Source organism: Nelumbo lutea, chromosome 4 (assembly GCF_056320005.1).
Source record: "Nelumbo lutea isolate HS-2025 chromosome 4, American lotus-T2T, whole genome shotgun sequence".
Classification (NCBI taxonomy): Eukaryota; Viridiplantae; Streptophyta; class Magnoliopsida; order Proteales; family Nelumbonaceae; genus Nelumbo; species Nelumbo lutea.
In genome coordinates this window covers 29,837,809-29,863,848 of record NC_142687.1, presented here as the reverse complement: position 1 = coordinate 29,863,848, position 26,040 = coordinate 29,837,809, and the positions used below count along the sequence as shown (strand labels likewise).

Below are 26,040 nucleotides of genomic sequence, written 5' to 3'. Positions count from 1 at the left end.
GCCAAGTTTGACTCGTTTATTAGTTATATATTAAAAAAAAAAATGCACATGTGATAACACCAACATCACATAAGCGCATGCCTGTCAACCTCCATCTTAGAATAGAAAAACCCTATCCCGTGGAAATTCGTTAATCCGCGGCGCATAAACTTAGTGCATCTGGACTCTCTCTACCTTCTGGTTCCAAAGAATCAGTCAGCCCCGTTCAGAAAAATAGTAAACAAAATCATCTTCTAACTTAACAAACCTAAACCTTATCTTGCTAGCTAGATTTCTCTTTCTTATTTTTTTTAGTTGGACAGGCTGCCAGACGCAGAGACCAGAGAATATGCTTATAAGATCTTCGATCGTGTTATAAATCTGTGTAGCAAAGAAAATCTGAAAAGCATTATCTGTAGCAAAGAAAACTTGCAGTATCTCATCACAGCCATGGTTACCGATCTATCCAAGATCCTCCCTAGGGTTCTCATTGTCTCCAGACGAAGCGTTCGTAAGAATAAGTTCGTCGATTTCGTGGGTACGTTCTGTCTGTACATGAATTCTCACTCGTTTTTTTTTTTTTATTCTTATTTTTTGTTTGCTTTTGTGAATCGAAAGCCCAACTTTCTCAGAAAAACATGACAACCCAAGTTTTTAATCTGTGTAATAAGTTGAAAGAAATAAAAAAGCAGGACAAAATGGGTTTCATTCTCTAATAAATGAAAAGGATGTCTGCCTTTTTTGCACAGGTGAATACCATCTCGATCTCATAGTAGGCTATGGGGCGGTGCCGGTCATTGTTCCAAGAGTCACCGGAGTCCATATGTTATTGGACAGCTTCGAACCAATTCATGGTGTTCTCCTTTGCGAAGGCGAAGACATTGACCCATCTCTCTACGAACCTGAAACGTCGGGGCTTTCACCAGAGGAGCTTGAAGAAATAAAGCAATTGCATGCAAGTGATACCGCCATTGATCGAGAGAAGGATTCTATCGAACTACGGCTCGCAAAACTTTGTCTTGAGAGGAATATACCCTACATGGGGATCTGTAGGGGATCACAAGTCCTTAACGTCGCATGTGGGGGTACCCTTTATCAAGACATAGGGAAAGAGCTCTCAAAGAAATGCCAAGAGGGTCAGAGTGTGGCTCACATCGATTACGATAACTACGACGGGCATCGGCATGCCGCGAAGGTGGTGGAGAACACCCCCTTGCATGACTGGTTCAAGGATTCCCTGGACGAGGGGAAGATGGAGATTTATGTCAATAGCTATCATCATCAAGGTGTCAAGAGATTGGCACAACGATTTGTTCCAATGGCTTTCGCTCCTGATGGTCTGGTTGAAGGATTCTATGATCCTGATGCGTATAATCCTGAAGAGGGTAAGTTCATAATGGGCCTCCAATTTCATCCAGAACGAATGAGAAGATCAGACTCGGATGATTTCGATTATCCAGGTTGCCCATCTGCCTATCAGGTAATCAGAATCTCAAAATGGAATGATCTTTTAAGGATCTCTGTGACATTGGATTTTAAAATTTTGATATGGTGTGCTTGGGTTTGCCAACGTTCAGGAATTTGTGAAGGCGGTCATCGCATATCAGAAGAAGCTGAATAACGCAGCCAGTGTGCCTAATGCTCTAAAGCTCGATCTAGAAATGGAGAAGAAGAGAAAGATTATTGTCCGAAGCTTTTCCATTGCGAGAGACATGTATGATGCTAGACGGGAGACATCCCCATCAGGAGAATCTGATCTTGAAGCTGGAGCCGAGTTCCTGGAGGTATGATTGGTATAGACAATGTGGTGTTTGGTTTTGTCATTCAATTACTTTTGACAACTTTGTTAAAATCTCTGTTCTGTTAATGCAGTCGAACAAAGCTTTGAGTTTACAACAGGAGAAGAGACTGAAACAAATGGGAGCAACAGTTAGGAATGCCTCTTCGTATATGGAGAGGTTGAAGATGAATGAAGAGAGGGAGAGGGTAGCAAGGAATGTAATGGCGAAGATGTCAGTGGACCAGTTGTCTGATCTGATGTCCTTCTACCGCATGATGGGTCAGATTTGCTCGGAGGTGTTAGAGAGGAAGCTTCATGACCTTGTCAATGAAGTTGGCCACTGAGTTTCTCGTCTGCGGCAGGATTCCTTAAGAAGGATGCACTTGGATCTCAGGCCTCTCACATGGAACTGGCGTTGCCTCCCCTTCTAATTTGTGTATATATATATATATTTTTTTGTCTCTTCTTTTTTACGTCTTCTGTCTTGATTGATTCCTCATTAAGGTTGTATTATCAAAACAAAATATGAATTTCCTGCATTTTTAACCTTTATGGCAAGCGTTCAAAAGAAAATTAACCTATCATTTCATGGCTTCCAACTAAGAGAGGACCTGCATTATTTTCATAACTTTCAAAGAGTTCAACCAGAATTTTTGGCCACTATACAAATTATTTACTTCAAAGAGAACATCTTATTGCAAATTATGGGACCCCAAACTGGTTATGGGTTCTACGTCCTCAAGCCCATGTTTTTTTTCCATTGCAAACTATTTATATTTATATTGGACAATTTTGGACCTGGTACAGGTTTTCCAGAGATGTGTAAAAGAGCTCCTAAATTTGGTTAATCTCCCTTTTATCCTTTTAACTAGAAAATAAAAAAATTGTTTTGAAGCCAACATTTTGAGACTAACTATGGTGCATTTACCAATAGTTGCTGCACCTTAAATTAAGATTTTAACCAATCACTTAAAAATGTTATATGGTCTATTTGATTTTCATTGGTTCACGTTTTATAGGTGTATTTACCATCAAGACTAACGATGTTAAAAATGTCAGTTGTGATTATTCCTCGTTTTATCACTGGTTTAGTTTTTTTTATTCTTCACGGTGCAATCCTTGCACCATAAATCTTGCCCACTTTTAACTTCAAATTAAATAAAGTAGAAAACAATAAAAGGAAAGAATTTTGTCTTATTTTAGTGTTGATCCAAAAAAAACAAAAATACTATAAAAAGGACAAAACATTAAAACACGAGGTTTAACATGGTTCAGAAATTTGTGCTATATATATATATAGATAGATAAAATTTTATAAAACAGATCCTAAATATAATCTGTTTAAGCATAGTCAAAAGCACTAATTGCTTCTAATCCTTGGGGGAAAATACTTTTTAATTAGAAGATTTACAAAAGAAAAGGCATATTATATACATGTTTTTGCTGACCGCTCGTTTTTACATCAAAACTATATTATGAGAATATTAATATATATATATATATATATAGGCATTATCTCTAAGACAAAACTATTTATAATTCATGGACAGTTTCTGAATGGTTATAACTTATAAGTGGGTAGTTCCTGAACAGTTGTGAGTAGACAGTTTCTGAAGTGACAGTAAATAACACATATACCCTCTTTATGCCCATAAGTGCTTAAACAAAAGGGGTACAAAACGTCCAAAAAATTCCAGAAAAAGGAGAATTTGCTTATTTTAAATCAAAATCTCTTCAAAACCCTTTTGGACTAAATAATGAGGACGTCCACTCTTAAAGCTTCCATCTTTAGGCGTTGGTAGTTGAGTTTGATGTTATCAGTATCATCTTTTGCCTTCAGCCCTTCATGAATTGTGTGTGTTCAAAGTATGACAATGGCTTGTGGTCCACACAATGATTCACGGGGATAATGGAATTACGTAAGTAGTCAGTCAACAACCCACAGAATGACTGAACCACACAGCATTCTATCGTGGACTAAAATGTGTGATATTCCAATGATCGGAAAACATGTGGCATCCCTGTCTCTGATGTACACCTTGCAACCGATCAGTGAAGCTTCTAGTTTATCCAAAAGAAGAAAAAAAAAAAAAGAGGCAGTTCCAAAACCAACTAATCCACAGAGTATCCACAATATATGATCTCAAAGTGATGAATTTGCAAGAAACTACTTAAAGAATTTAGTGAAGTAGACGTCATCCCAGAAAAAGAAGTTTGAGCTTAGAGCTGTAATGGGAGCAGAGACCTTTTATTCGGTGCCTAAGATCCTCTGAAAGAGTTAGGGTTCAGAACTAGAATACGAGTTACATTTGCACAAAAAAAAAAAACAAAAAGAAAACTTACACTTGCAAACCTTCCATTTAGACGCCATTTTTTATCTAAGGTAACAGTTTTGTTATCATATATATATACTACTCTGCTTCAGAAAGAGGCTAATAGAAAGTTTTTTTGTTCAGTTTCTCTTAACAAATAATTCAATTAGAATTGTTCAGTCTCTCTTCCTCTTCCGCAGTTACTACAAGTGAAAGTGAGCATCTTTCTGAATCTTCTGGTACCATCGTGGTGGTAACAATACACTGGATGCCACACAATGAAAAGGTTTGGGTTAATTCAGTCCAGCCCCCTCCCCCAAATTGGGTGATGGCTTTTTATTTCCCTCTTTTGCATTTGATTAACTCTCTGCTGTGGCAGCAAGGTTGCCGAACTGGCATGTACCAACAGGCACTTAGGTTGTCATGCTAGTTTCAGTCCATCATCAGATTGTGTTATATTGTAAAGCTAACCCGTGTAACTCTTACCGTTGTATTTTTCATATTAGGGTTCAACCCAATAACAAGGTAGCATTGTGTGGCTGGACAAACCATGCATGTACCTAAATGTTGTAGTAATAACTAGTAACAAAACTAATAACTAGTAATAAATAATATATTTATTTATTTTCTAGTAATGTAAATTTGGTTACGGAAGAAAATTTCAGAAGGCATATAAAATGATGATTACTCAATGACTGCACAACGGACGTATCTTCTCAAGGAAAGAATAAATGAATCAAATAATTTTATGTAAAGAATGAGAATTACAAATTAGCTGGTGCACCATGCAGTTGAACCAGTTATATCGCATCATATTGCAGGAGAACAAATTCAATGTCTAGAAGAAAACCTCGAGATGTCATATATATACAAAAGATCTGCATTTGAAATTTGGAACCGTGCTACTTGTGGTTCTGAAAGGAACTGCAATAAATGCTAAGCTGCTTTCTTACAAATGTAGAAGGTTGGAAATTGGGTTCCAGCCCAATATCCATGGTCTTTTATCTGCTGGAAGTGCAAAATTGAGCTCAAACATCTCCTTGGAGACATTGCCACCTTCACAGAACCCTACCAACTTTGCCACTATCTCAGCACTCTCCTGTATATGTTTAACATCATGAGGATTAGTCCATAGTTTGTTTACAAATTGATGCTTCCTCTGCTTCCCATCAAGTGCAACATCCCATTTTATGTACAATACATCCCGTTCTTCTGCAGTCAATCTCGTCATTAACCTTTTTGCAAGGAATTCCCGTTCACGCTTCAATGCTCTGATACTGCACATATAAAAAATATGCCTATAACCATTAAAACAAAATGAATTATGCTAGTCGAGTTGGTGTGTGTGTGTGTGTGTGTGTGTGTGTGTGGAGAGAGAGAGAGAGAGAGAGAAAGTGACCTTGACGATAGAGAGATAGTAGGCTCATCTCCCAGGTGGGCTGGGCTTGCGTTTCCAAGTTCTGCCAAGTGTTGCTGCAACCATGTTAATCGACGAAGCTCCACTTCCATGTAAATCTGATCAGCTGGATCACCCTTAAATAACAAGTAGAATTGTGTCCTATGTATAATTGACACATGACATAAATCCCATAACTCAATGATCTGCTGCCTCCATTCACAAAATGTGACATTCCACGGTATAGTTGGTTGTTCTTGTTCAGTTGCACCCTCATCATTTTCCAAGTCATATCCAGCAGCTTCATTTGCTTCTAGCTCCAACACCTGATGAATTAAAAATAAGGAAAGTTATGCACAACAGATTAAGAATTGAAATACTAACCAGAACTTAAATGCAGAAAAGCCAAGGCTATACCTGGCAAACAAGTAGCTGCTTTTGGTACTGCAGTTTTGCTACACGTTCTTTCAGTTCTGTAACATATGCCCTTATGCTTCTCACATTCTCCTCAGCTGCTTTTTGAAACATCTTTTGCATTTTTTTCATGTTAACGGAACTCGAACGGTGATAACAAGGTGTACCTTCCCTTGATGAGATATCTCCACCATCTTCACTCTTTGTTGGAGTCACTTTCTCAGATCCTGGCAAAGTCTCATTGGGTTTGTTGTCATCACCCTCTGGAGCCTTGTTCTCAAGCTCAGACTCTAGTACATCTCGAGTTGAAGACAGAGGTGAACAGGGAGATCTTATAAGGTTCTGTCGGTTAGCACTATTGCTTGAGGACAAAGGAAGCATCTTTTTCTTCTTCACTTGACTCTTAGATTTTGTAGGAACATCATCAGACTGCTCATTATTACTTGGAAGAGAGAGCACCAACTTGTCTATAGACTTTTGAACATTTTCTAGCTGCTCCTCAAGATTGGCTATGGTGCTTCCTTGTGAATGAAGCCTAGAAATCTCTTCTTTGAGATTAGCACTGACACTTTTGTTGACAGCAACCACATCTCCAACTTCAATCTGTTTCACTACAGATTTCACTGCACGCATTTCCCTTATTTCTACTTGAAGTTTGGCAATGGTCTCAGCTGCATCTTGGTTTCCTAGCCTATGACAAGCAACCTCCTTCTGTAGAACTTCCAGAGCTCTCTGTGCTTCATCACCAAGCTGCTCCTGGAGCTGTTCAAGTTTGCGAATTTCATGCATGAGTGTGAATGGAGCAGTTGAAGATTGCCTCAAGGTCTGCCTTCCCATCGTATTTCTTGTTCTATCAACTTGGGGAGGTTCTTTTCCATCAAGCTTATCAAGCTTTGATGACAAGGGACCAGAAAAAGTTAGGCATTTTGCCACAGGACGAGGTGACTCAAATGGGTTCAAAACCTGAATTTAAAATGCAAATATAGAGAAATGAGTAACCCAACCAAATGGAGAGAGAGAGAGAGGGGGGGAGAGGGGGAAGGAAAGAGGTCCATACTGGTCGCTCCTGCATTTGCCTACGTAATTCATCTACTTGTGATTGTGCAAGATCTCTTTGGCGCTTCAGTTCTTCAATTTCCATTTTCATCTGCATATATCATTAGACAACAAGAAAATAAATATTAAGAATATTGACAAAACCCAAAGACAGACATCAGATGTACATTTTGTACCTGTTGAATTTTCATATCTTTTTCCCTTGACAAAGCATCTGGATCTGGGGTGCGCAACTCTGCTTCAAGTCGGGCCACTTCCTTCTGCAAATGTTTCACCAGTTGCTTGTCTGAAATAACCTGATTAAGAAAAAGCAATTATCCCCAATATTTTGTTTAAATACCAGTTATTCACCAGAAAACCATTTTGATGATGCAAACAAATAAATCCTGCTTCCAAAGAAAAAAATTCCAAGCAAGGGGGAAACAAAGATCAATACCATGTTTACTTGGGCAGTATTTGTGACCTCCTTCGCACGGGTAGCAAAGGAGAGAGTGTTTCGAGATTGTTCCACATGGCTCAATGCTGGACTCAGTGTGCATATGATAGCAGTACGGGCATTCCCACCAAGAGAGTGCTGCAATATGCGGGTGAGCTTTGAATCTCTGTAAGGTATATGACCACTTCTTTTCCCAACACTGCTAACAGAAACAATCATTAACAAAATACTTTTATTCAATCTCAAGATATATGCAATACTTAAAAAAATGGAAATTCCTAACCCAAATAAAAAAGAAAAAATAAATAACTAATTTGGGCCTCTCCTCTTCTCTATCCTCATATACTCCTCATTCCCTTTCCGTTTTTCCATCCCAAACTCATAATTCCTGAATTCCCTTTCAAATTCCACCCAAAAACAAGGATTGCAAAAAATAAAGAAAGAAAATAAAAGACCCAAGCTTTTTCCACCTCATTGCGGAAATTAAAATTCTTGCCAGAATACCATCCAGCCCCAACATACAACAATACCATCCTTAAGCTAAAATATGACAGTCACTTAAAATCTTGCCACTGGCATCCTTGAATCTCACTAAAACCAAGGCAACAACAACCATTGTATTCATCTGTCTTCCTTGTATGAGCATAAATTAATTCAACTGTCTTCTGATATCTCTATATTCAGACTTTGAAATTAGTTTGCTTGATCTGCTGGTTGCATCTCATAAAATTAGGACATATCCATATTTACTAGTATTTCATTTTATAACTATCTAAGGCACCATTTTAAATTTGCCTTGATGCTTAGTACAAGAACACTTCCAACCAGTTCTATTTAGCCATTTATCATCTAATTCTGAACTCAGTCACTCACTTTTACATAACCTATCTTCTGGCACCTCTATATTCAGACTTTGAAATTAGTTTGCACTTTGCAGTATATGTTGAGTGCTTTTCATATTAGGGATGATCTGTATAGAGGATTTATTGCTTATATATTTCATTCTATAACTATACTGATTCATCACCTTAAACTCAACCCTTAGTATATCTAATTCTGAACTCAGTCACTCACTTTTACATAACCTATCTTCTGGCACCTCTATATTCAGACTTTGAAATTAGTTTGCACTTTGCAGTATATGTTGAGTGCTTTTCATATTAGGGATAATCTGTATAGAGGATTTATTGCTTATATATTTCATTCTATAACTATACTGATTCATCACCTTAAACTCGACCCTTAGTACATATACACCAGCAAGGCCTGTTTGACCATTTATCATCTTAGTTCTGACTTCATTCATTTGCACATTTACACATTTAACTTACTTCCACTTCAGGAACATATTTTTTATACTCAAATGTCAATTTTTTTTGCATTTTCTTTCATATCCTTACCACGAACTTTGATAGTTCACCATATTTCAGATTCATTTTTCTTTTACTATTTGATTTCCTTCTTCTGCTTATTTATGTATTTTACATATTGGTGTAAAAGGTCATTATGAAATTGTCAATGTTGGTCCAAGCTATCTGTGGAGGTCGGAGGGTGTCTTGGAAGAGATGGAATGGATAAGGACACTGACCTTTGGAAAATCTTAAACATGGTTATATGAAATTGCCAAAACCACAAACCACTATTCATAAGAAAATGAATTTTCTTCTCACCTGAGCTTCCTGATTACAGTTGTGAGAGTCATCAAGCTAAGATTAATATGGCATCCTTCCCTGAGCCTAGCACCATCTGCATTTGTTTGTGAAGCTCTTTCACTGCCAGCAAGGTCCACAAAGTTCTGCAGAATTACCAACAACCAATATTAATATGAACAAAGAATATATACTCCATAAAATCCCAAATGAGAAATTGTGGATGAATTTACCAAGCTCGCCACAAAGGACTTCACACAACCTGAATTTTCACGAAGAGTGCTCTCTATAGTCTGCATTGGCAACATTAAATAACAACAGTGTCCTTCAAATGTTAAATAAATATAAAAGCACATGGTTCTAAAGAAAATCAAAAGCCGTCAGACTTACCAGCCTTATTATCTGGTGTGATCGTGAGCTGGTATCATTTAGGGCAGTTTCACCCACCTGCCTTTGAGCTGCAAAGATACAGAATACCAATTCATAAAGGTGGCATTATACTTTAATCAACACATACTTGGAGTAGAATTTAGGAAAAGAATTCGTTTACCTTCACAAATACTAATCAGATGTCTCAAATGCTGGTCATTGCTCACTGTTTCTTCTACCAGTTTCTCAACCACAACTCCTTTCTGCATGCATAAATTAAAGCAAGTCCAACTGAAAAATAAGCTACATAAAGAAAAACAGAGCAATTCTTTTTGATAAGGTTTGTTCATAAGAGTACCTCTGGATCATCCAAAAGCTTAAGATTGCGACCAGAGTCTACATTTAACAGGTCCCTGACATTCTCATTATAAATTTCCAGTCCAGAAATCTTAATGGTAAAATCTCTCTCTGGAGTCTGTCAGATGAGGTGAAAATAACAACATAATATCAGTTTGGCAACTACAGAAGTTCCATGGAACTCTTTTTCAACTAATACCCTAATTTACTGACACAATATGAACCATGAGATAACAAATACAAAAAAACTTACATTCATTATATGATTATATATATCTTTTACAGCCTTCTCTGTTATTCCTCTCATTGTATATGTCTTTCCACTGCTGGTTTGCCCATAAGCAAATATAGTCGCTACAAAAGAAAGGATTAAGAATCTGTTAAACTTGATGTAACTCTTTACATTAGAATTACCAAGAAAATAACTATTTAGACATCATATTCCTTACCATTTATGCCCATCAATGCAGACAAAGCAACATTCTTCACTCCTTCATATACTGCCTCAGTTAAAGAAACAGGTCCAAAGACTTTATCTAAAAGAAGTTTCAAGAGTCAAACAAAATGGCAGACAAGTCTCTGACTCTTCTGAGAAATGAAAATGTAGGAAAAAGAAACAAAAAGTCATGTTTCATACCAAAGGTATAAGAGGCTGATGTGATTGAACGCTCCTGAGATGGTGGCTTGTACACAATAGTATGATCATCTATACATTCCCATGCTACTTGGTCTTTCAATGATTGCTCCCTTTTGCTAAGAGGTCGTAACCTTACAGTCACTACAATTTTCTCTTCTTTAACTTTTGGGCCGCCTGGGGTAGACACTGGTGTCCTGTCTATCTTTGAAGCTGGTGTAGCTGGGGTTTTAACCGTCATCTTATTTAGATAAGCTTCTATAACTCTAAACAGATAAATTTAGAGTAAGACCAGGAGCAGGGCCTCTCTAGAGAGAGGCTGAAATAATGTCCTTTAGGCTCTGCTAGACCCAGTAATGTATCTGCTTAAACCATTTACTAGTCAGTTTTGGTCGGTGAAAAACTGCCACTAGAAAAGTCAAATTGGGATTTAAAATTTTCAATAAAAGTAATTTCTGAAGAAATTCACTGGTCAACTAATGAAAATAATCACACACTAAAATACAAAAGATCCTAGGTTAATCACTTTCCATAAGAATTACCACCAGAAAAAAAGTGACAGCAGAAAATTCTTGAATTCGTGAAGAAGAAACATTCAGGAGCAGGACAACAGTGGGCATATTTCATTCTTTTCTCTCTTTTCTACCATTCAGGAGGTATTCCAAAACATTTCAAGATACCGATTTTAAATCATCGTGATAAATCAAATTCAAAAAAAGTCCAGTTAAATTAAGTTGTAACTTTCTACAATTGAAATAGGTAACACTAGCAAAGTAGCAAGAAATTTAAAAAAAAAAAAAAAAAACAAAGAAGAAAAAGGGCGGAGGACCTTTTGCATCTTTTGTTCTATGAGAAACATTTAAGTGGGCATACATGTTTCTTCGTCCAATCAAGTTTCCATCGTTTCTTTTGTTTTATAAACATTTAGACATAAATTACACTGAATATATTCTTAAAATACCCAGCATTAAGAGACTTCAATTCTATTTCGGAGAGAGAGAGAGAGAGAGAGAGTTCGGCAGAACCATTTGGGAGTTTTCTTCTTAAGTTGCATCTCTTTCTTTCTACTTAAAGAACTCCTTATTTTCATGCATAAACCTCTAAATGTCGAACAAAATAAGACGGCACGAAAGAAACAATCTATTTTAAGCTTTTCTACACAAACAAATCTAATTTAACTAAATCCTTCTATCAAAACCTTCCTGAAAGGAACCTGAAAAATTTGTACCTCAAAATAAGAAAAGAAAGAAATACTCACATAAATGGAAGAGCTGCTTGAAGTGCTAGATTTCACAACAGAGAGATAAATCAATGTTTTACAAACCAAACAAACGAACAACGGTTTAACATTCAACAAAGATTTGGGCAAGCCAACCAGTTGGAGAAGAAGATTCCGAAGAAACCAGGGATTCTTGAGTTCTTCCTTCAAATCGAAATGCAGAGAAAAAAAATGAGTGACAGTAAACGACAGAAAAACAGAGGAACGTTACAAGAGATAGCGCTTCGATTTCTAGGGTTTTATTTAAGAGTTGTTACAACCGATAAAATAAAAATTAAAAAAAAAAGCCACCGTACCCAAATTGTTTGAATTCGTCGAGGTCCCAACGGCTAGTTCCTTTTCCCAATTTCCGCTTCAATATTTCGCCAATTTCATGGGTAAATGGTGTTCATTTTATGCATATAATCCCAAATAAGCGGCACATGGACACTTGCCACGTGGACCCACATTTCTGAAAAAGTATCAGATGGGACACATGGAGAACATGCAGCATGACATTCTCAGACAATACAAGTTGTTGTCCCACCTGAGGCCTGAGGGTATGTCCAGATGCTGTGATCGTCAACTGTGATGGCTTCGACTTCTCGACCTCACTCACATACCGTGTGCCATCATCGCACTGGATAAAAATAAAAACGAAGATTGACGTCATGTGGCCTAGCAATAATGCATTATTGACAAATGACAAAAAAACATGACTCATCTTTACGAAACGGATACTCAAGGTCACGGTCACGGACAAGGACTGGATTTCACAAATGCTTTACTTTCTGTGTGTGAGATGAATTTCGAAGTTCGATTTGATTTGCCACCTGGCAACTGCAATTTTGCCCCTTTCATGTTCATTAGTAATTGGCTTAAAATAGAGGTCGAATCCTTTCTTCCTCGCTACTACGTTGAGTCCTTGCGAATTACGACCTGTAATTGTATTATATGGATTATGGAATTCCTAACATTTTCATAGTTTCATTTCAATATAATTTGCCAATTAAGATTTTTTTTTAATTTTAGAAAGTTTGAGTAAAAATAATTCGTTAATAAAATAATTATTGATTATTTGCCTCAGAGAGAGTGGTGAAGCATATGGATTCGAATGGTAGTTAAAGGAGTTTAACTACAGTGCATTCATTAATATTGGCTATGTATGTTAAATTTTGGTCTCAATCAATCGGGTTAAAGTCTTTATATTTCTTTTTTTCATTTAGAAAAAGGGAAATTTCATTAATTTAAAAACAACAGATACGGTCCGATGGGTTTTCTTTCCATATACAATAATACAAGTCTGGTTAACGCTTCATTGCTTCTTACACAAAATATATTTTCACTTTTAACAAGATATATTTACCATCACATTCAACCAATCATGTTTTTTGTTGCTAGAGATTCTTGCCATATTAAATATGTATAATTATGTATTTTCTAACACTAGTAAATAACAATAACAATTTTAATATCCTTGTGATAACCTAATAAAAAAAATATGTAGGTATGTTGGTGAATTTAAATTTTGTAATTTATTTTCAATTTTAATAAAATTACTTTTTATTTGTCATATTTATTATTGTTAATATGATAAACATATAATATTAGAGATGTGCAAATTTTTTGACAAATTTGTATATTCTTTTTATAATTTTTTTCTTTCTTTCTCTTTTTAAGTTTTTATTATATAATTATGACATCATATGTTGATCTATTTGACTAAAGAGAAAACAATCTCATTTTTGAGAAATTTTAATTTTTTATTTCATTTCCATAAATCATTCTTGTTCATCACATGTATCTTTGTTTAATATGACAAATTTATATTATTTTAGATATGCCAAATTTTCTATATTTTGTCTTTGTAGTTCTGTCTATTTTTTATTTTTTATTATTTGATTATGATATCATTAGTTGACTCATTTTACCTAAATGATTGGACCATTAATAGTGGTGGAGCTAGGATTTTTTTTTTTTTTTTTTGGGGTAAGATGTATAATTATGTATTTTTTTAACACTAGTAAATAACAATAATAATTTCAATATCCTTGTGAGAACCTAATAAAAAAAATATGTAGGTATGTTGGTGAATTTAAATTTTGTAATTTATTTTCAATTTTAATAAAATTACTTTTTATTTGTCATATTTATTATTGTTAATATGATAAACATATAATATTAGAGATGTGCAAATTTTTTGACAAATTTGTATATTCTTTTTATAATTTTTTCTTTCTTTCTCTTTTTAAGTTTTTATTATATAATTATGACATCATATGTTGATCTATTTGACTAAAGAGAAAACAATTTCATTTTTGAGAAATTTTAATTTGTTATTCCATTTCCATAAATCATTCTTGTTCATCACATGTATCTTTGTTTAATATGACAAATTTATATTATTTTAGATATGCCAAATTTTCTATATTTTGTCTTTGTAGTTCTGTCTATTTTTTATTTTCTATTATTTGATTATGATATCATTAGTTGACTCATTTTTCCTAAATGATTGGACCATTAATAGTGGTGGAGCTAGGATTTTTTTTTTTTTTTGGGGGGGGGGAGTTAATTAAAGATGTATAATTATGTATTTTTTAACACTGGTAAATAACAATAATAATTTCAATACCCTTGTGAGAACCTAATAAAAAAATATGTAGGTATGTTGGTGAATTTAAATTTTGTAATTTATTTTCAATTTTAATAAAATTACTTTTTATTTGTCATATTTATTATTGTTAATATGATAAACATATAATATTAGAGATGTGCAAATTTTTTGACAAATTTGTATATTCTTTTTATAATTTTTTCTTTCTTTCTCTTTTTAAGTTTTTATTATATAATTATGACATCATATGTTGATCTATTTGACTAAAGAGAAAACAATCTCATTTTTGAGAAATTTTAATTTTTTATTCCATTTCCATAAATCATTCTTGTTCATCACACGTATCTTTGTTTAATATGACAAATTTATATTATTTTAGATATGCCAAATTTTCTATATTTTGTTTTTGTAGTTCTGTCTATTTTTTATTTTTATTATTTGATTATGATATCATTAGTTGACTCATTTTACCTAAAAGATTGGACCATTAATAGTGGTGGAGAGATTAAATGGGGCAAAAAGGTTTGGGTCTATTACAGATTATTTTTTACAAAAAAAAATAAATAAACATTTTTTTTTTATTTTTATTTTGGGAGTTGGAATGTTACAGACTGAGCCTCACTATAAAAGATACAGGCCCGATATATTTAAATACTGGCATAAAATCTTACCATTGGTTCCACAGCCCGCTGAACAGCTAAAGCGTTCAGCTAAACCTTAACCTTAAAGTTTGGCTAAATTTAAAGCTTTTCTAGCCTTTTTTTTTTTTTACTGCGTTTCTAGCAAATAGGTGTGCAGCACTTTGGCTGTTCAACTAACCAAAGAAACTTAGACAAAAGGCGTATAAGGATATGCTTATGCAGTTAGCAATAACGGTTCTAATTAGGCAGAAGCACCACGGTGGTTCGAACTTCGAAGAAGCCCACCAGCAATTGGACAAGAATGAATGTATTGCCTTCAAAACTAACTGATTGTAGTGAGTAGTTACAGCTCCAAAGCAAACCTAAACCTACGAAGGAAGCGCCTCAGCTTCAACCGGAGTACAAGATAGAAAGCGGAATCGCCCTTGAGAATATGCTTTCCAAGTTCATCCCAATATACTTCATACAGTTAACTTTCTGATATCAACTACCATATATATACAGAGAGAGAGAGATTAAGTTTGACCAAATTAACAATTTTACCTGCAAGTTCCTAGTTCTCATGGCCTAACCATCCTGTGGTCCAAGTACAATACTGTTGAATGTATGGACGATATCACGGTAATACATTTCTGAACCATTCTGCAACGTCTAAATTTCTAATAAACCACGGAGACAAAACTCCATTTGTTTAAAAATTCAAAATACCTGGTGGCATGAATTTCGGTTGGAGGCAAAGTTCAAAATATCAATATGTCCAATACGCCGGTAGGGGCATATTGGGCGATAATAGTGTTTTCGACCCTTTTTTTAATTTTTTTTCAAAAACGATTCAGGGGGGCTACACCCCCCCTGTAGGGGCATATGGGAAAGCCACCAGCACGATATCAATACTTTTAACCTTGGTTTGAGGCCTTAGCGTGTCCATATGTTTATTTATTGCATTTGGATGGTTCGGGCCTTTTAAGTACAGTCCAAAAATGGAGGTGGCTGCAGGGAGATTCAAGTCCATGACCATCAAACTGTCAATTACAGCTGCCGAACTGCGGTACTACGTTGGTGAGGGAGCTTGGAGCCTCTGTTTTCATATCCAACATTACAGAATTTGCAGCAAGGCACCTGTACATATGGAATGTATAGATGCAACTAACGTGGTTTATATTGCCCAACAGAGATGCAATGGCAAAGGATTCAATCAAGTGCAAGTGACTGCACGCCATGAGTATGAAACCAGAAGTCCCGAAGCACCTCCTCTCTACTCTCCGGTGGGGACTACCGCTGCCAGTGATCACGAATGGTGAGCAGTCGAGTTTGTGATCCTAAGCAGGGCGACCGGAGGCGGACAGCTTTTCTGAGAGGAACTTCCCTCAGCCTCAGGACTAAAACCCATGATGGAATCTGCTAAAGAGAACAAGTTCAAACCATCCACTTGCCTCCGTCCGTCCGTTTGGACAAAGACAAAGCAGTGGGGTGGGGGCGGGACAGCAACGCTAGGAACGAATAAGTGCCCAACAGCTTGAACACGATAGAAATAGAATCCATAGATGATAGATCAAGCCCCAGAAGGGAAAATGCTAGTAAATGTGACGTTACCCACATAGCAAAGGCAATATTCAGAGTTCAAAGGCCAAATGATCGTGCGTTATACAACAAGGAGGCAGGAAGGCAGCCAAAGAAAGAAAATATAAAAAGAGAATAAACACCACAAAGCAGATATGTTTCTAAACATCAGTTCTTCATTAATATAAGCACGTTCTTAACATCACAAGTTCTACAAAATTTTCTTTCCTGTCTTTCTTTTTCTCGGGGGCCGCCAAACGTCCAAAAACAAGTTAGTCTAGAAGACATAGCAATAAATACCAGAAGGGCAACTCAAATTAAGCCCTTTTATCGCCAACATCAAAATCCCCTTAAAAACTAGATCTCGACAAAACATGAAACACTCGCTGGTTTTCAGGACAAACTAAAAAGGCCTGTTTCTTCTCATAATTTAATAATATAGATATAATTTATATATAATAATATAAAGCTATAAGCCATTAAACGAGAAGAAACATACCCACTGTACCAACATAACATGCACATACTCTTCTCTTCGCCCAATAGGCTATAGCTTAGCTCATATAGCTTCATCTATGTCTACTTGTTCTTTTCTCCTTTTTTCCCTTTTCCCTTTTTTCTCCCTACTTCTGGAGGGCCTTATTATGCTTCTTTCCTTCCATTGCATGCCATTTTTGGTCTTTTGGATTTTTTTCTTGATTTTTTCACCTTGCTCCTTTTCTTAACAGCTGGAAGATGAAGTGATATGATCCCCCCCCCCAAAAAAAAAAAAAGAAAAAAAAAATTAATTGTATCTCTACCTCCACAAGGCTCTACCTCTATGTCCGCTTATGATTCGACCAGTAGGCATAACTTGGCCCTTGTTGCGGAATGATAAACTGAATGAGTTGGGCAAGTTTCCCCATATTGGTTATCTGCGGCATGTCCCATGTGAAACGAAGAACTGGAAATCAGGGTGATTGACCTGAAGAAGTCTTAACCAGTTATCTGCAGCTTGCAAGAGAGAGTTTGCCAATTGACGCTCAGAACCCCCATTTGGAATCCACATGGATCCTTTTAACTTATATGAAGCCAGACCAAAAACTGGTAGAGATATCTTGGGAATACCATCCATTCCATTCGGATAGGCCACTAATGGAGTCGGTGCATTTCTACCACCTTTAAGAAAGAATAAAAGAATATTGGGTTAAGAACTAAAAAAGATACGCCAATACATGTGTATCTCTATGGGTGGGTTGGAGGGGTGGAGAAGGAGTAGAGGCACATAGGAGTTTTCCTATTTCAAGTAATTGAAACTATAGAAGAAAAAAGAAATTTTCTGTTACCTTGCATGGGTGTAGAAAGAGAATGGAATGTCAAAAAACAAGCATCCAAATCTCTTAGTGTTGGTCCTGTGGGTATTCTGTATATGGGGTACCTACAACAATTCCATGTGAACCGATAAGTAACTGAACTTGCATGTGAAGAAACAGATATACCATTATGAACTTACCATGCCACAGAAACCCAACTGGTTGGTAGCAAATCACAACTTCTTAGTGTCTTCAGCTCAGGAAAGCGGCTAGCAAGATCAGATATCTGTGACAGGAAAAAAAATCATCAGAAGTATTAAGGACAGATTACAGCATACAATATTAAACATCAGAAGAAAAAGAAAAAGACTTGCCTTATCAGCTAGAGGTTCACGACTGTACGGGGGATCTCGCTCAAGAAACTCAAAGAGCAGGCAGCCACATGAATTGCCAGACTCACCATCATCACTAGAAAAGCCCTCTTGAAGTGCAATCTCCTTCTCTCTCAAAGACAATCTTTCCATTCTAAGAGAGGTCTCGCTTGGTAGATGGTAGTGATTCCACTGTTCCCTTGGGAATTTCCCACCTCTTTCCAGTTCACAATCACTGCTTCCATCACTACTTGAATCTCTGTAATAGTCACCATCACTGTCCTCCCCAAGTTGCCTATCAAATAGGAAAACAGTCAAGCTCAGATAGAGGAAATAAACCTGCAACTCTCATTAAAATATAATTGTATTCACAACTTCAAAATACAAAACATGATATAGGACAGGATAGGGTCTTACATTTCAAATATGGTGGTGGGCTTTGCAGGGTGGGAAGGTGATTTTTGTGACAAGGATGAAGAATATGGAAAGAAAGGCAAATAGAGAGATTGTTACCCACCAAAGAATGAGCAAAAGATTATAGGAATGGCCTTATGGATTCTTTCCTTGCTTCCTTATATGCATCACAGTAAATATCCAAGCTTGGAATGCATGCATACCGGTGCATGTTTCAAAACAGATTAGAGGAATGGCCTTCTTGCCAAATTCACCTTGGACAAATCAGTTAAATTAACACAAGCAATAGAGCAGACCTCAATCAAGTCAAATCATTTTCTTCTATTGATAATTTGATATCATAATGTTCCGGCAAAAAACACAAAACAAGAGGTGAATTAATGGCATGCCACAGGCCTAGTAAGATACATGCACTATTGATTCCAATCAAACACCTCAGTTCCAGGGAATTTGCAAAGGCATCAAAGCATCAGGACAACCACCTGAAGCAGCTAGATACTCCATTTTCTGGCCCCATAAGAGAAGGAAATTCCCCAAGGGCTAAGCTTTAATTCAAGGCCAGAAACAATTGAGCATAAATGGCATTAAGGATGTGGAAATAGATGGAAACTGCCAAACCGTGATGGCTTGGATGCAGAAACATGGAGAGACTGCCAAACTGAAGCTATTTGCATTGCAAGTTGACATCTCAGACCATCCATATGTTGTTTTATGTTTCAAATTATTAGTTATACCCAATCTACAAGTTCTATAAGAAAACAAATGACACAAATTAAATATGAATATTTTTAGTACCACAAGAGAACATATATCCCCATGCAAAATTTTAATTATCAAGGAAATTTTTTATGCTTCAAAATTGAGAAGTTCAATGAAAATCCTTCAGGAAGTTTTTGAATATTATAAATATTTTCAAATTAATAGAAGCATTACAAAGAAGAATATATATTGGATTAGGGCTAGAGAAAATTTTAACCTTCATATTAATAAATTCTCTGTTATTCATAAAAAAAAATAACCTTCACATTGTTAAAGCTGTACGACTAAAATACTACAAAAATCAATAATAACATATAATGAGCACAACAAGATTTATGAGCAATAGTACCTCTTCCGGTCATGCAGGGTATATTGGCATGCAAGAAGTACTCTAGTTAATGTGATTCACTGAAGACTTTCTCTATTTTCCAGCAGCATTCAACAAGCTTATAAAGCAACTTATCAATTGATATGGACTATTTTAGCAGAGAAATTAGTCATCTTTTTTTAAGTTATGTAATTAAGGAAACCAAAATGATATATTTGCAGTCTTGGAAGGGGTAGAGTCAACTGGATACAGTACTAACTTTTTTTTTTCACAAAGTGACTGCTCTCAGACTTAAACCATCATTTTCACATTTTCCAGTCCGAGATTCACACCAAGTGATGGTTGACCTCTCATGAACCTCTCAAAAACCCCAAAATATCCAACTGTAGGATTGCCCAAATGAGGAATGCAAATAGCATTTTGTGGCTCGGAATCAGGTATTACATATAAGAGCCAATGGCAGAATTGGTATTCACTCACTTAAGACTTATGAACAAGGCTCACATTGGAAAGTGGTTGTGGAGGTTTAAGATAGAGAAGAACCTTTGAGAAGGGTTGTGTGCAGCAAATATGACCAAACTTCAATGGACAGAAAATCTTTATGGACTTCACCCATTCATAATTTGTATGTGTCTGCAGTTCAAGGTGTAGGGGGAAAGCATTGGGTCCCTTGAGGGGGTTTTGGGTATTGACAGTGAGGTTGTTTTAATCTCTTAAGGACTAAGAAAAGGAAAAAGATTGTATTTTAAGGGGCATGGGGGGTTTTGGGTTTGAGTTTCTTCTCCTTTATTTTGTGTGTAACCTTGTCACCTTTTTTATCTTTTGTATTTTCCCTTCTTTCAATAAGATTTTTTCTTTTTTATTTATTACCAAAAAACAAATAATTCATACAGGTCTAGTTTGTAAAAGGGAGTTATGAAGCTGAGAGGATTCTTCCAATACATCACTTTCAAACCAGGTACAGGAGAGCAATTTATTTCTGGAAGGATGCTTGGCAGAGATAGCTTCTTGTGTTTGGCTTACCCAGACCTGTTTTGCCTTGCACAAATTCAGAAGGCTACAGCATGGGACATGGAACAAAATCAAACGATGTATGGAAACATAGTTTGTGTGCCGGTTGCAGAACAATGTGCGATCATTAAAATCTCTTCAGGGAAATCTTAGTAGAATTATTGATAAAAAAAAATCTTAGTAGAATTCAGATCCAGGCAGGTATTAGTGATGCCATTTTTTGCCAAACTGTCAGCTACTGAATTGTGTTCTCTTGATACCCTTCTCAAAGAAGCATTCACAGAAAGAGTTAGGTTTCTAGCTTCAACAAAGAAGTGGTTTAGTCTCCAAAGGCCTCCATGACTCCTTCCTAACAAGTTAAAGTGTTAACAGAATAACCAGCCACTACTAAAGGAGAAAAATGTGATCCTTTGCTATTCTCAGAGAAACCACCACCTCTGCCTTAGTCAAAATAGCCTCCCCTAAAGGACTACTGTAAGCCCATATCACATTGCCTTGCCAAGTGATAAACACTCCTGCCAGCCCAGGATTTCCCATTGAAGTTCCACCAAAATGTCTTGGAATGGTTAAGTTACCTGAGACCAAGCGATAACCAGGATTCCACATATTCAAAAGGTCTTTATTTTTCGTTTCTTTTAAAAGTTAAATAGATCATTACTAGTGTACAAACACCACTAAAAGGTAGTTTAAAAGTTAATAGACTTATTGATAAAAAATAAAAATCAATAGACTATAATAAAGGCGGAAAACATACAAAAAAACATATAGCAAAAGTAACCAAAAAAGCTAACTTAAAAAATCCACATGCATTAAAAAAGCACCCGAGTTGAAGTACATGCTTTAAATGAGCCTCAGTTGTGCACCTATGTGTACTTAAGGCACACCTTCTAAAACACTAAGCTAATTAAATTTTAGAATGACCTTAGTTTCCTCCTTATCTCTAAAAGACCTGCTTTATTATAACATTTATTGCCCAATCTTATCCAGCTGTTGAACTGAGGCACATGCTTTAAATGAGCCTCAGTTGTGCACCTATGTGTACTTAAGGCACACCTTCTGAAACACTAAGCTATTAAATTTTAGAATGACCTTAGTTTCCTCCTTATCTCTAAAAGACCTGCTTTCTTGTAACATTTATTGCCCAATCTTATCCATCTGTTTTATGGTGCTTATCCACAAGCTAATCCACATGCATTAAAAAAGCACCCAGGTTGAAGTAAGGAACATGCTTTAAATGAGCCTCAGTTGTGCACCTAGGTGTACTTAAGGCACGCCTTCTAAAACACTAAGCTAATTAAATTTTAGAATGACCTTAGTTTCCTCCTTATCTCTAAAAGACCTGCTTTCTTGTAACGTTTATTGCCCAATCTTATCCAGCAGTTTTATTGTGCTTATCCACAAGCTAGAAGCTCTGGGCTAAGCTACACCAAATGCTGCCAAAAACAGGAAATGAGTACTACAATTTAGCAGCATGGACAGCTAAAAAACAATGATTTAATCAGCTAGCTGTTCTGTTAATGGCTTAACGCATATGCCTCATTCACAAGTTTCTCAAACATTCAGAATACGAAATGTCAACAAGGACACAGTATGACACAATGTTTTGAAAATCGTAATCGTATTGTAAATCATAGAGAAAGTTGAATTGAATTGAATCGTGAATCATATCGTAAATCGTAAGATTATTTCTATTTTTTATAAACTTGTCAAAAAATTAATTATAGATATATTAAAAGGTCAAATATATATAGGAAAGTGACTTTCCCTTATTTTTAATCTATATATACCATATATGTACCTAAAATAATAGAATTTACCACTATAAACAATAGAAACCTGAGATCATATAATCAAGTTTGACTTGAAAACCAAACAAATCCACATATAATGGCTCTTTAACCTACATATGATGGAAAATAAACTCAATTTCTAGTGTTAAATAACGTGAATAAATCATTTTCTAGCAAGGCCTTTAAAAAAAACCCTTGACAAAACTATATATAAACAAAAACATAACAAAGTAGAGAACTATTTCTTAAATTCAATTTATTTGAATCGTAGAAATTGCATAAATCGTAAGATTTATGAATCAAACCGTAGGATTCAAACAAAAATTGTAAGATTTTTGCAAAAAAGGATTCAGACATAAGATTTGAATCAAAACCCTTGGGATTCATGATTCAAATCGTGAATCATATCGTGAATCGTAAGATTTTGACAATATTGGTTGACAAGATATCAAATATTGAATTCACACTAGAAATTTAAGTATCCCAGACAATATATCACCCTTGCCTTACAGCACTGACCTGCTTATCACTCTACATATGCATGCCTTATTCACAACTTTCCTAAACGTTTAACATAAAAAAACTTCAATTCTGTGTTACCCAGGCATAGAGAGGACATGGTTTGACATGGTGTAAGATACGGATTTTAAACTAAAAAATGAGGCAAATACATGCCTCATTCACAAGTTACTGACTTCAAGATTCAACATATTAATACTCCAACTCTATGCAACCTAGGAGACATCTTAACAAGGTGCTAGACATGGATTTTACACTAAAAATTGAAGTATCCAAGACATCACCCTTGCACAGGTATACAGTTATCATAGTTCCAATTTAGTAGTTAAAAGAGAAAATTAAAAATAAAAAAGACAAAACCATGGCATGGGGGTCACATAGGGAATCATAAAAGTCTTACAGTGATCTTTCAGAACACAGCATTTTAGAAATATTACAATTTACTATTTACATCATTGCATTAACATTTCTCTCAAGCAAGGGGCTAAATTTCAGAAAATGAGTAGCTCTCTCTCAACTGAAACTGAATTTTTTTTTCTCAATTTTCATAAGAATTTTTGTAATCCAACAAAATACAATATAACTTTCTTACTTTTATAGGTCTATTTCAAGCTTTTCTTTCTATCTCATCCCTATGCCTACCTATCTATTTCCTAGTTCATCTCCTTGTATATGTATATCTCTATCAGATTCCCTATTTCACCTAGATCTCTTTAGACATCTGTTTCCATCCATACATTCTTGTAATCCTAGAAATGTGAAGTCGGGAACAAACAGTCATATTTTAGAAAATTTTGATAAAGATGAAAGCCCTTCCAAGATAGAATCATGCTACATCCTACATCTGTCAAAAGAGACACAAATTTAAAGTTGCACTACAGATTAAAACTGTTGAGGATTTTGGACATGATCAAAGAAAACAAAACCAAATGCAACACAAAAATAGTCTTGTACACAAAAAGATGATATTACAATGAGTAGCAGGAGTTTTCAAGCAATTTGAACCAATTAATGTCTTTAAACACCATATGAACAAAAAAATATTGCAAGAGCAAGGAACCATATTTATTACTTGTTCACGAACAAGAGTAGGCAATAATACAAATCAACAAAGCATTAAAACTTAAACCCCCAAAGTTCCAATAAAACAGTTAAAATTGTATTAATACTCCCATTAACCCAATCCAATGCATAAAACTACACACTAATTCTGAGAAGAAAACGACTAATAATAAATATGCGATCAAGTCAATAGTTGTGACACATTAAATCAATAGTAATACATTGCACGGACAAATACAGACACCAAAAGAATATTTTAAGAACAAAATTCAATGACATTAAGAAATCATTACCTTGTCTTACAGGACGACCTTGTGGATTCACCATATATTTGAATAGCCGACAAATATGGAACATAATACTGAACAACACAATCACTGCCATTTAGTATCAAAGGCACTCCTGCACCATATGCACTCCATTCCTTAAAAGATTCCCAAAGATCACCGAGATTGAAGTAAGGCTGGAACTCTACATCACAAGTCCTCCAACCCCTCATCCTCGTCTGCAACATTATCCAAAAAAAAAAAAACGATGATAACATAAGAAAAGAAACAAACAAATACAATATTTAAAATTTTTAAAGAAATTAACCAAATTCATAGCAAAATTAAATGAAATAAACCTTAGAGAGATACTGCGCAGGAACAGAAGGTGTTGTTGATTCCAGAAACTGATCAAGGTTGCTTGAAGGAACTACCGCTGGTTCGGAAGCCGGCATAGCTATAGGCTTTGATGGCTCTTCAGATTCCACCCGGTTCTCCAGCTCTCTATTCTCTGTAAGTAAGGCCTTACCATTCGTCCATGGAGCGGGGTTTGCAGCTCCATTATTCCTAGCTCTGTGAAGTTGTTGTTGTTGTTGTTGCTGCTGATGATGATTCCTCCTAGCTTTCACCGGATTGTAAAATCGATCCTCTCCATGGCCACGCCCAAACTGCAATCCCGTCCCCAACATCTCCACAGCCAAAAGGAAGAAGATGAGGAAACGAAGCTAATTTCCCCTTAAAACAACCAAACGGAATCGTCTTAAAAATCCCAATCAAAATAGCAGATACCAGAAACCAGAGATATTACAGAATTCGGCCTAAACCGAACAGAAACGAACCAATACCAGATCAAAAGGACTGGGAAATCAGAATCTATGAATTGCCCCAACGATTTCTGAAATCCGAATATCCAGAAACCCTAACGCGGATGAATCAGATCAAACCCTTTAATAAGGGCTGGAAAAAGAAAAGCAGATGAACAGTTGAAAGCAGTTGATAAGATAGCGAACAAAATGATTCGTTAGATCTGACAGAAACAGAGAATCAACGGGAGAGGAAGAGACCTGCTCGCCCTGAAACAAGAGAGAGAGAGAGAGAGAGAGAGAGAGAGAGGGGAGTTTGAACAAATACGAAGCAGAGGAGAAAGGAACGTCTATAACCAGGGTCGAATAAATGCGAGGAGCATCCGGTGAAGAAGATAATTATATTTCTTAATAACAATTATTTAAGTTAATAACGTAATTAAGGGAATTTATCACTAATTAGTTCGTTTTGATAAGTATCTTCCAAAATAAGATTAACTAAGGGCCTAAGCCTTGCTGTGATTGGTAGAATTTGGAGCATTCCGATCGTCAATGGATTGAGGGGAGGTAATCATACAGCGGAATGGAGTATGGGTGATACACGTGTATGAATGAGATCGAAAGATAGAGCAAGAATAAGAAGAGGATGTCTGGATGTTCCCAATGCAGGGTGGATGTAAAGTGAATTGAGGACTCCAGATCTCTTGCCCACGCTACCCACAATACGCTATCCTAAATTGGGAATATCTCCCCCTACATAATACTATGCAAAGGATGAGATATTCTCCATGTGTGACTATAATAAATGTAGGCAGGGTTAGGCCAGTCAATTGGGTTTTTATGGATGTTTTGGACTTTGGGCTGTAAGTGTGTAACAGCCACCACACTAGCTATTAAGATTTAGACACCAAATACTATATTGCTAACTCCCCAAGTCCAAGTGAATTGTAAATAACTTCATAATGTGCAC

The 26,040-nt window shown here is 35.9% G+C and overlaps 3 protein-coding genes across 5 annotated transcripts; 1 reads left to right on the top strand and 2 right to left on the bottom strand.

The window, feature by feature from the left end:
* Positions 1-106: 106 nt before the first annotated feature.
* Positions 107-2,311, top strand: LOC148854911 (putative glutamine amidotransferase GAT1_2.1). Its single transcript, XM_088983361.1, has 4 exons — positions 107-517; positions 729-1,459; positions 1,557-1,763; positions 1,852-2,311. Exons 1-4 carry the CDS (start codon positions 430-432, stop codon positions 2,101-2,103), a joined length of 1,278 nt encoding a protein of 425 aa, XP_088839487.1. The 5' UTR covers positions 107-429; the 3' UTR covers positions 2,104-2,311.
* A 2,476-nt stretch (positions 2,312-4,787) lies between these two features.
* On the bottom strand, positions 4,788-12,036 carry HIK (ATP binding microtubule motor family protein). 2 transcript variants are annotated; one of them, XM_088983359.1, is made up of 16 exons: positions 11,958-12,036; positions 11,641-11,805; positions 10,386-10,744; positions 10,198-10,284; positions 10,002-10,102; positions 9,750-9,866; positions 9,573-9,654; positions 9,413-9,480; positions 9,256-9,315; positions 9,044-9,168; positions 7,374-7,575; positions 7,114-7,233; positions 6,939-7,028; positions 5,885-6,844; positions 5,471-5,793; positions 4,788-5,348 (listed from the first exon to the last, which is right to left on the bottom strand). In XM_088983359.1, exons 3-16 carry the CDS (start codon positions 10,621-10,623, stop codon positions 5,021-5,023), a joined length of 2,901 nt encoding a protein of 966 aa, XP_088839485.1. In that variant the 5' UTR covers positions 10,624-10,744; positions 11,641-11,805; positions 11,958-12,036; the 3' UTR covers positions 4,788-5,020. The 2 variants fall into 2 exon arrangements, with proteins under 2 accessions (XP_088839485.1, XP_088839486.1); XM_088983360.1 differs by having other exon boundaries at positions 7,374-7,572.
* Positions 12,037-16,611: 4,575 nt separating this feature from the next.
* On the bottom strand, positions 16,612-25,444 carry LOC148854909 (uncharacterized). Of its 2 annotated transcripts, XM_088941404.1 has the most exons (7): positions 25,113-25,408; positions 24,627-25,002; positions 24,295-24,506; positions 18,122-18,413; positions 17,948-18,033; positions 17,781-17,872; positions 16,612-17,613 (listed from the first exon to the last, which is right to left on the bottom strand). In XM_088941404.1, the coding sequence occupies exons 2-7, from the start codon at positions 24,954-24,956 to the stop codon at positions 17,366-17,368; spliced, it is 1,260 nt and encodes a 419-aa protein (XP_088797530.1). In that variant the 5' UTR covers positions 24,957-25,002; positions 25,113-25,408; the 3' UTR covers positions 16,612-17,365. The 2 variants fall into 2 exon arrangements, with proteins under 2 accessions (XP_088797530.1, XP_088797529.1); XM_088941403.1 differs by having other exon boundaries at positions 24,627-25,444.
* Between the last annotated feature and the right edge of the window lie 596 nt (positions 25,445-26,040).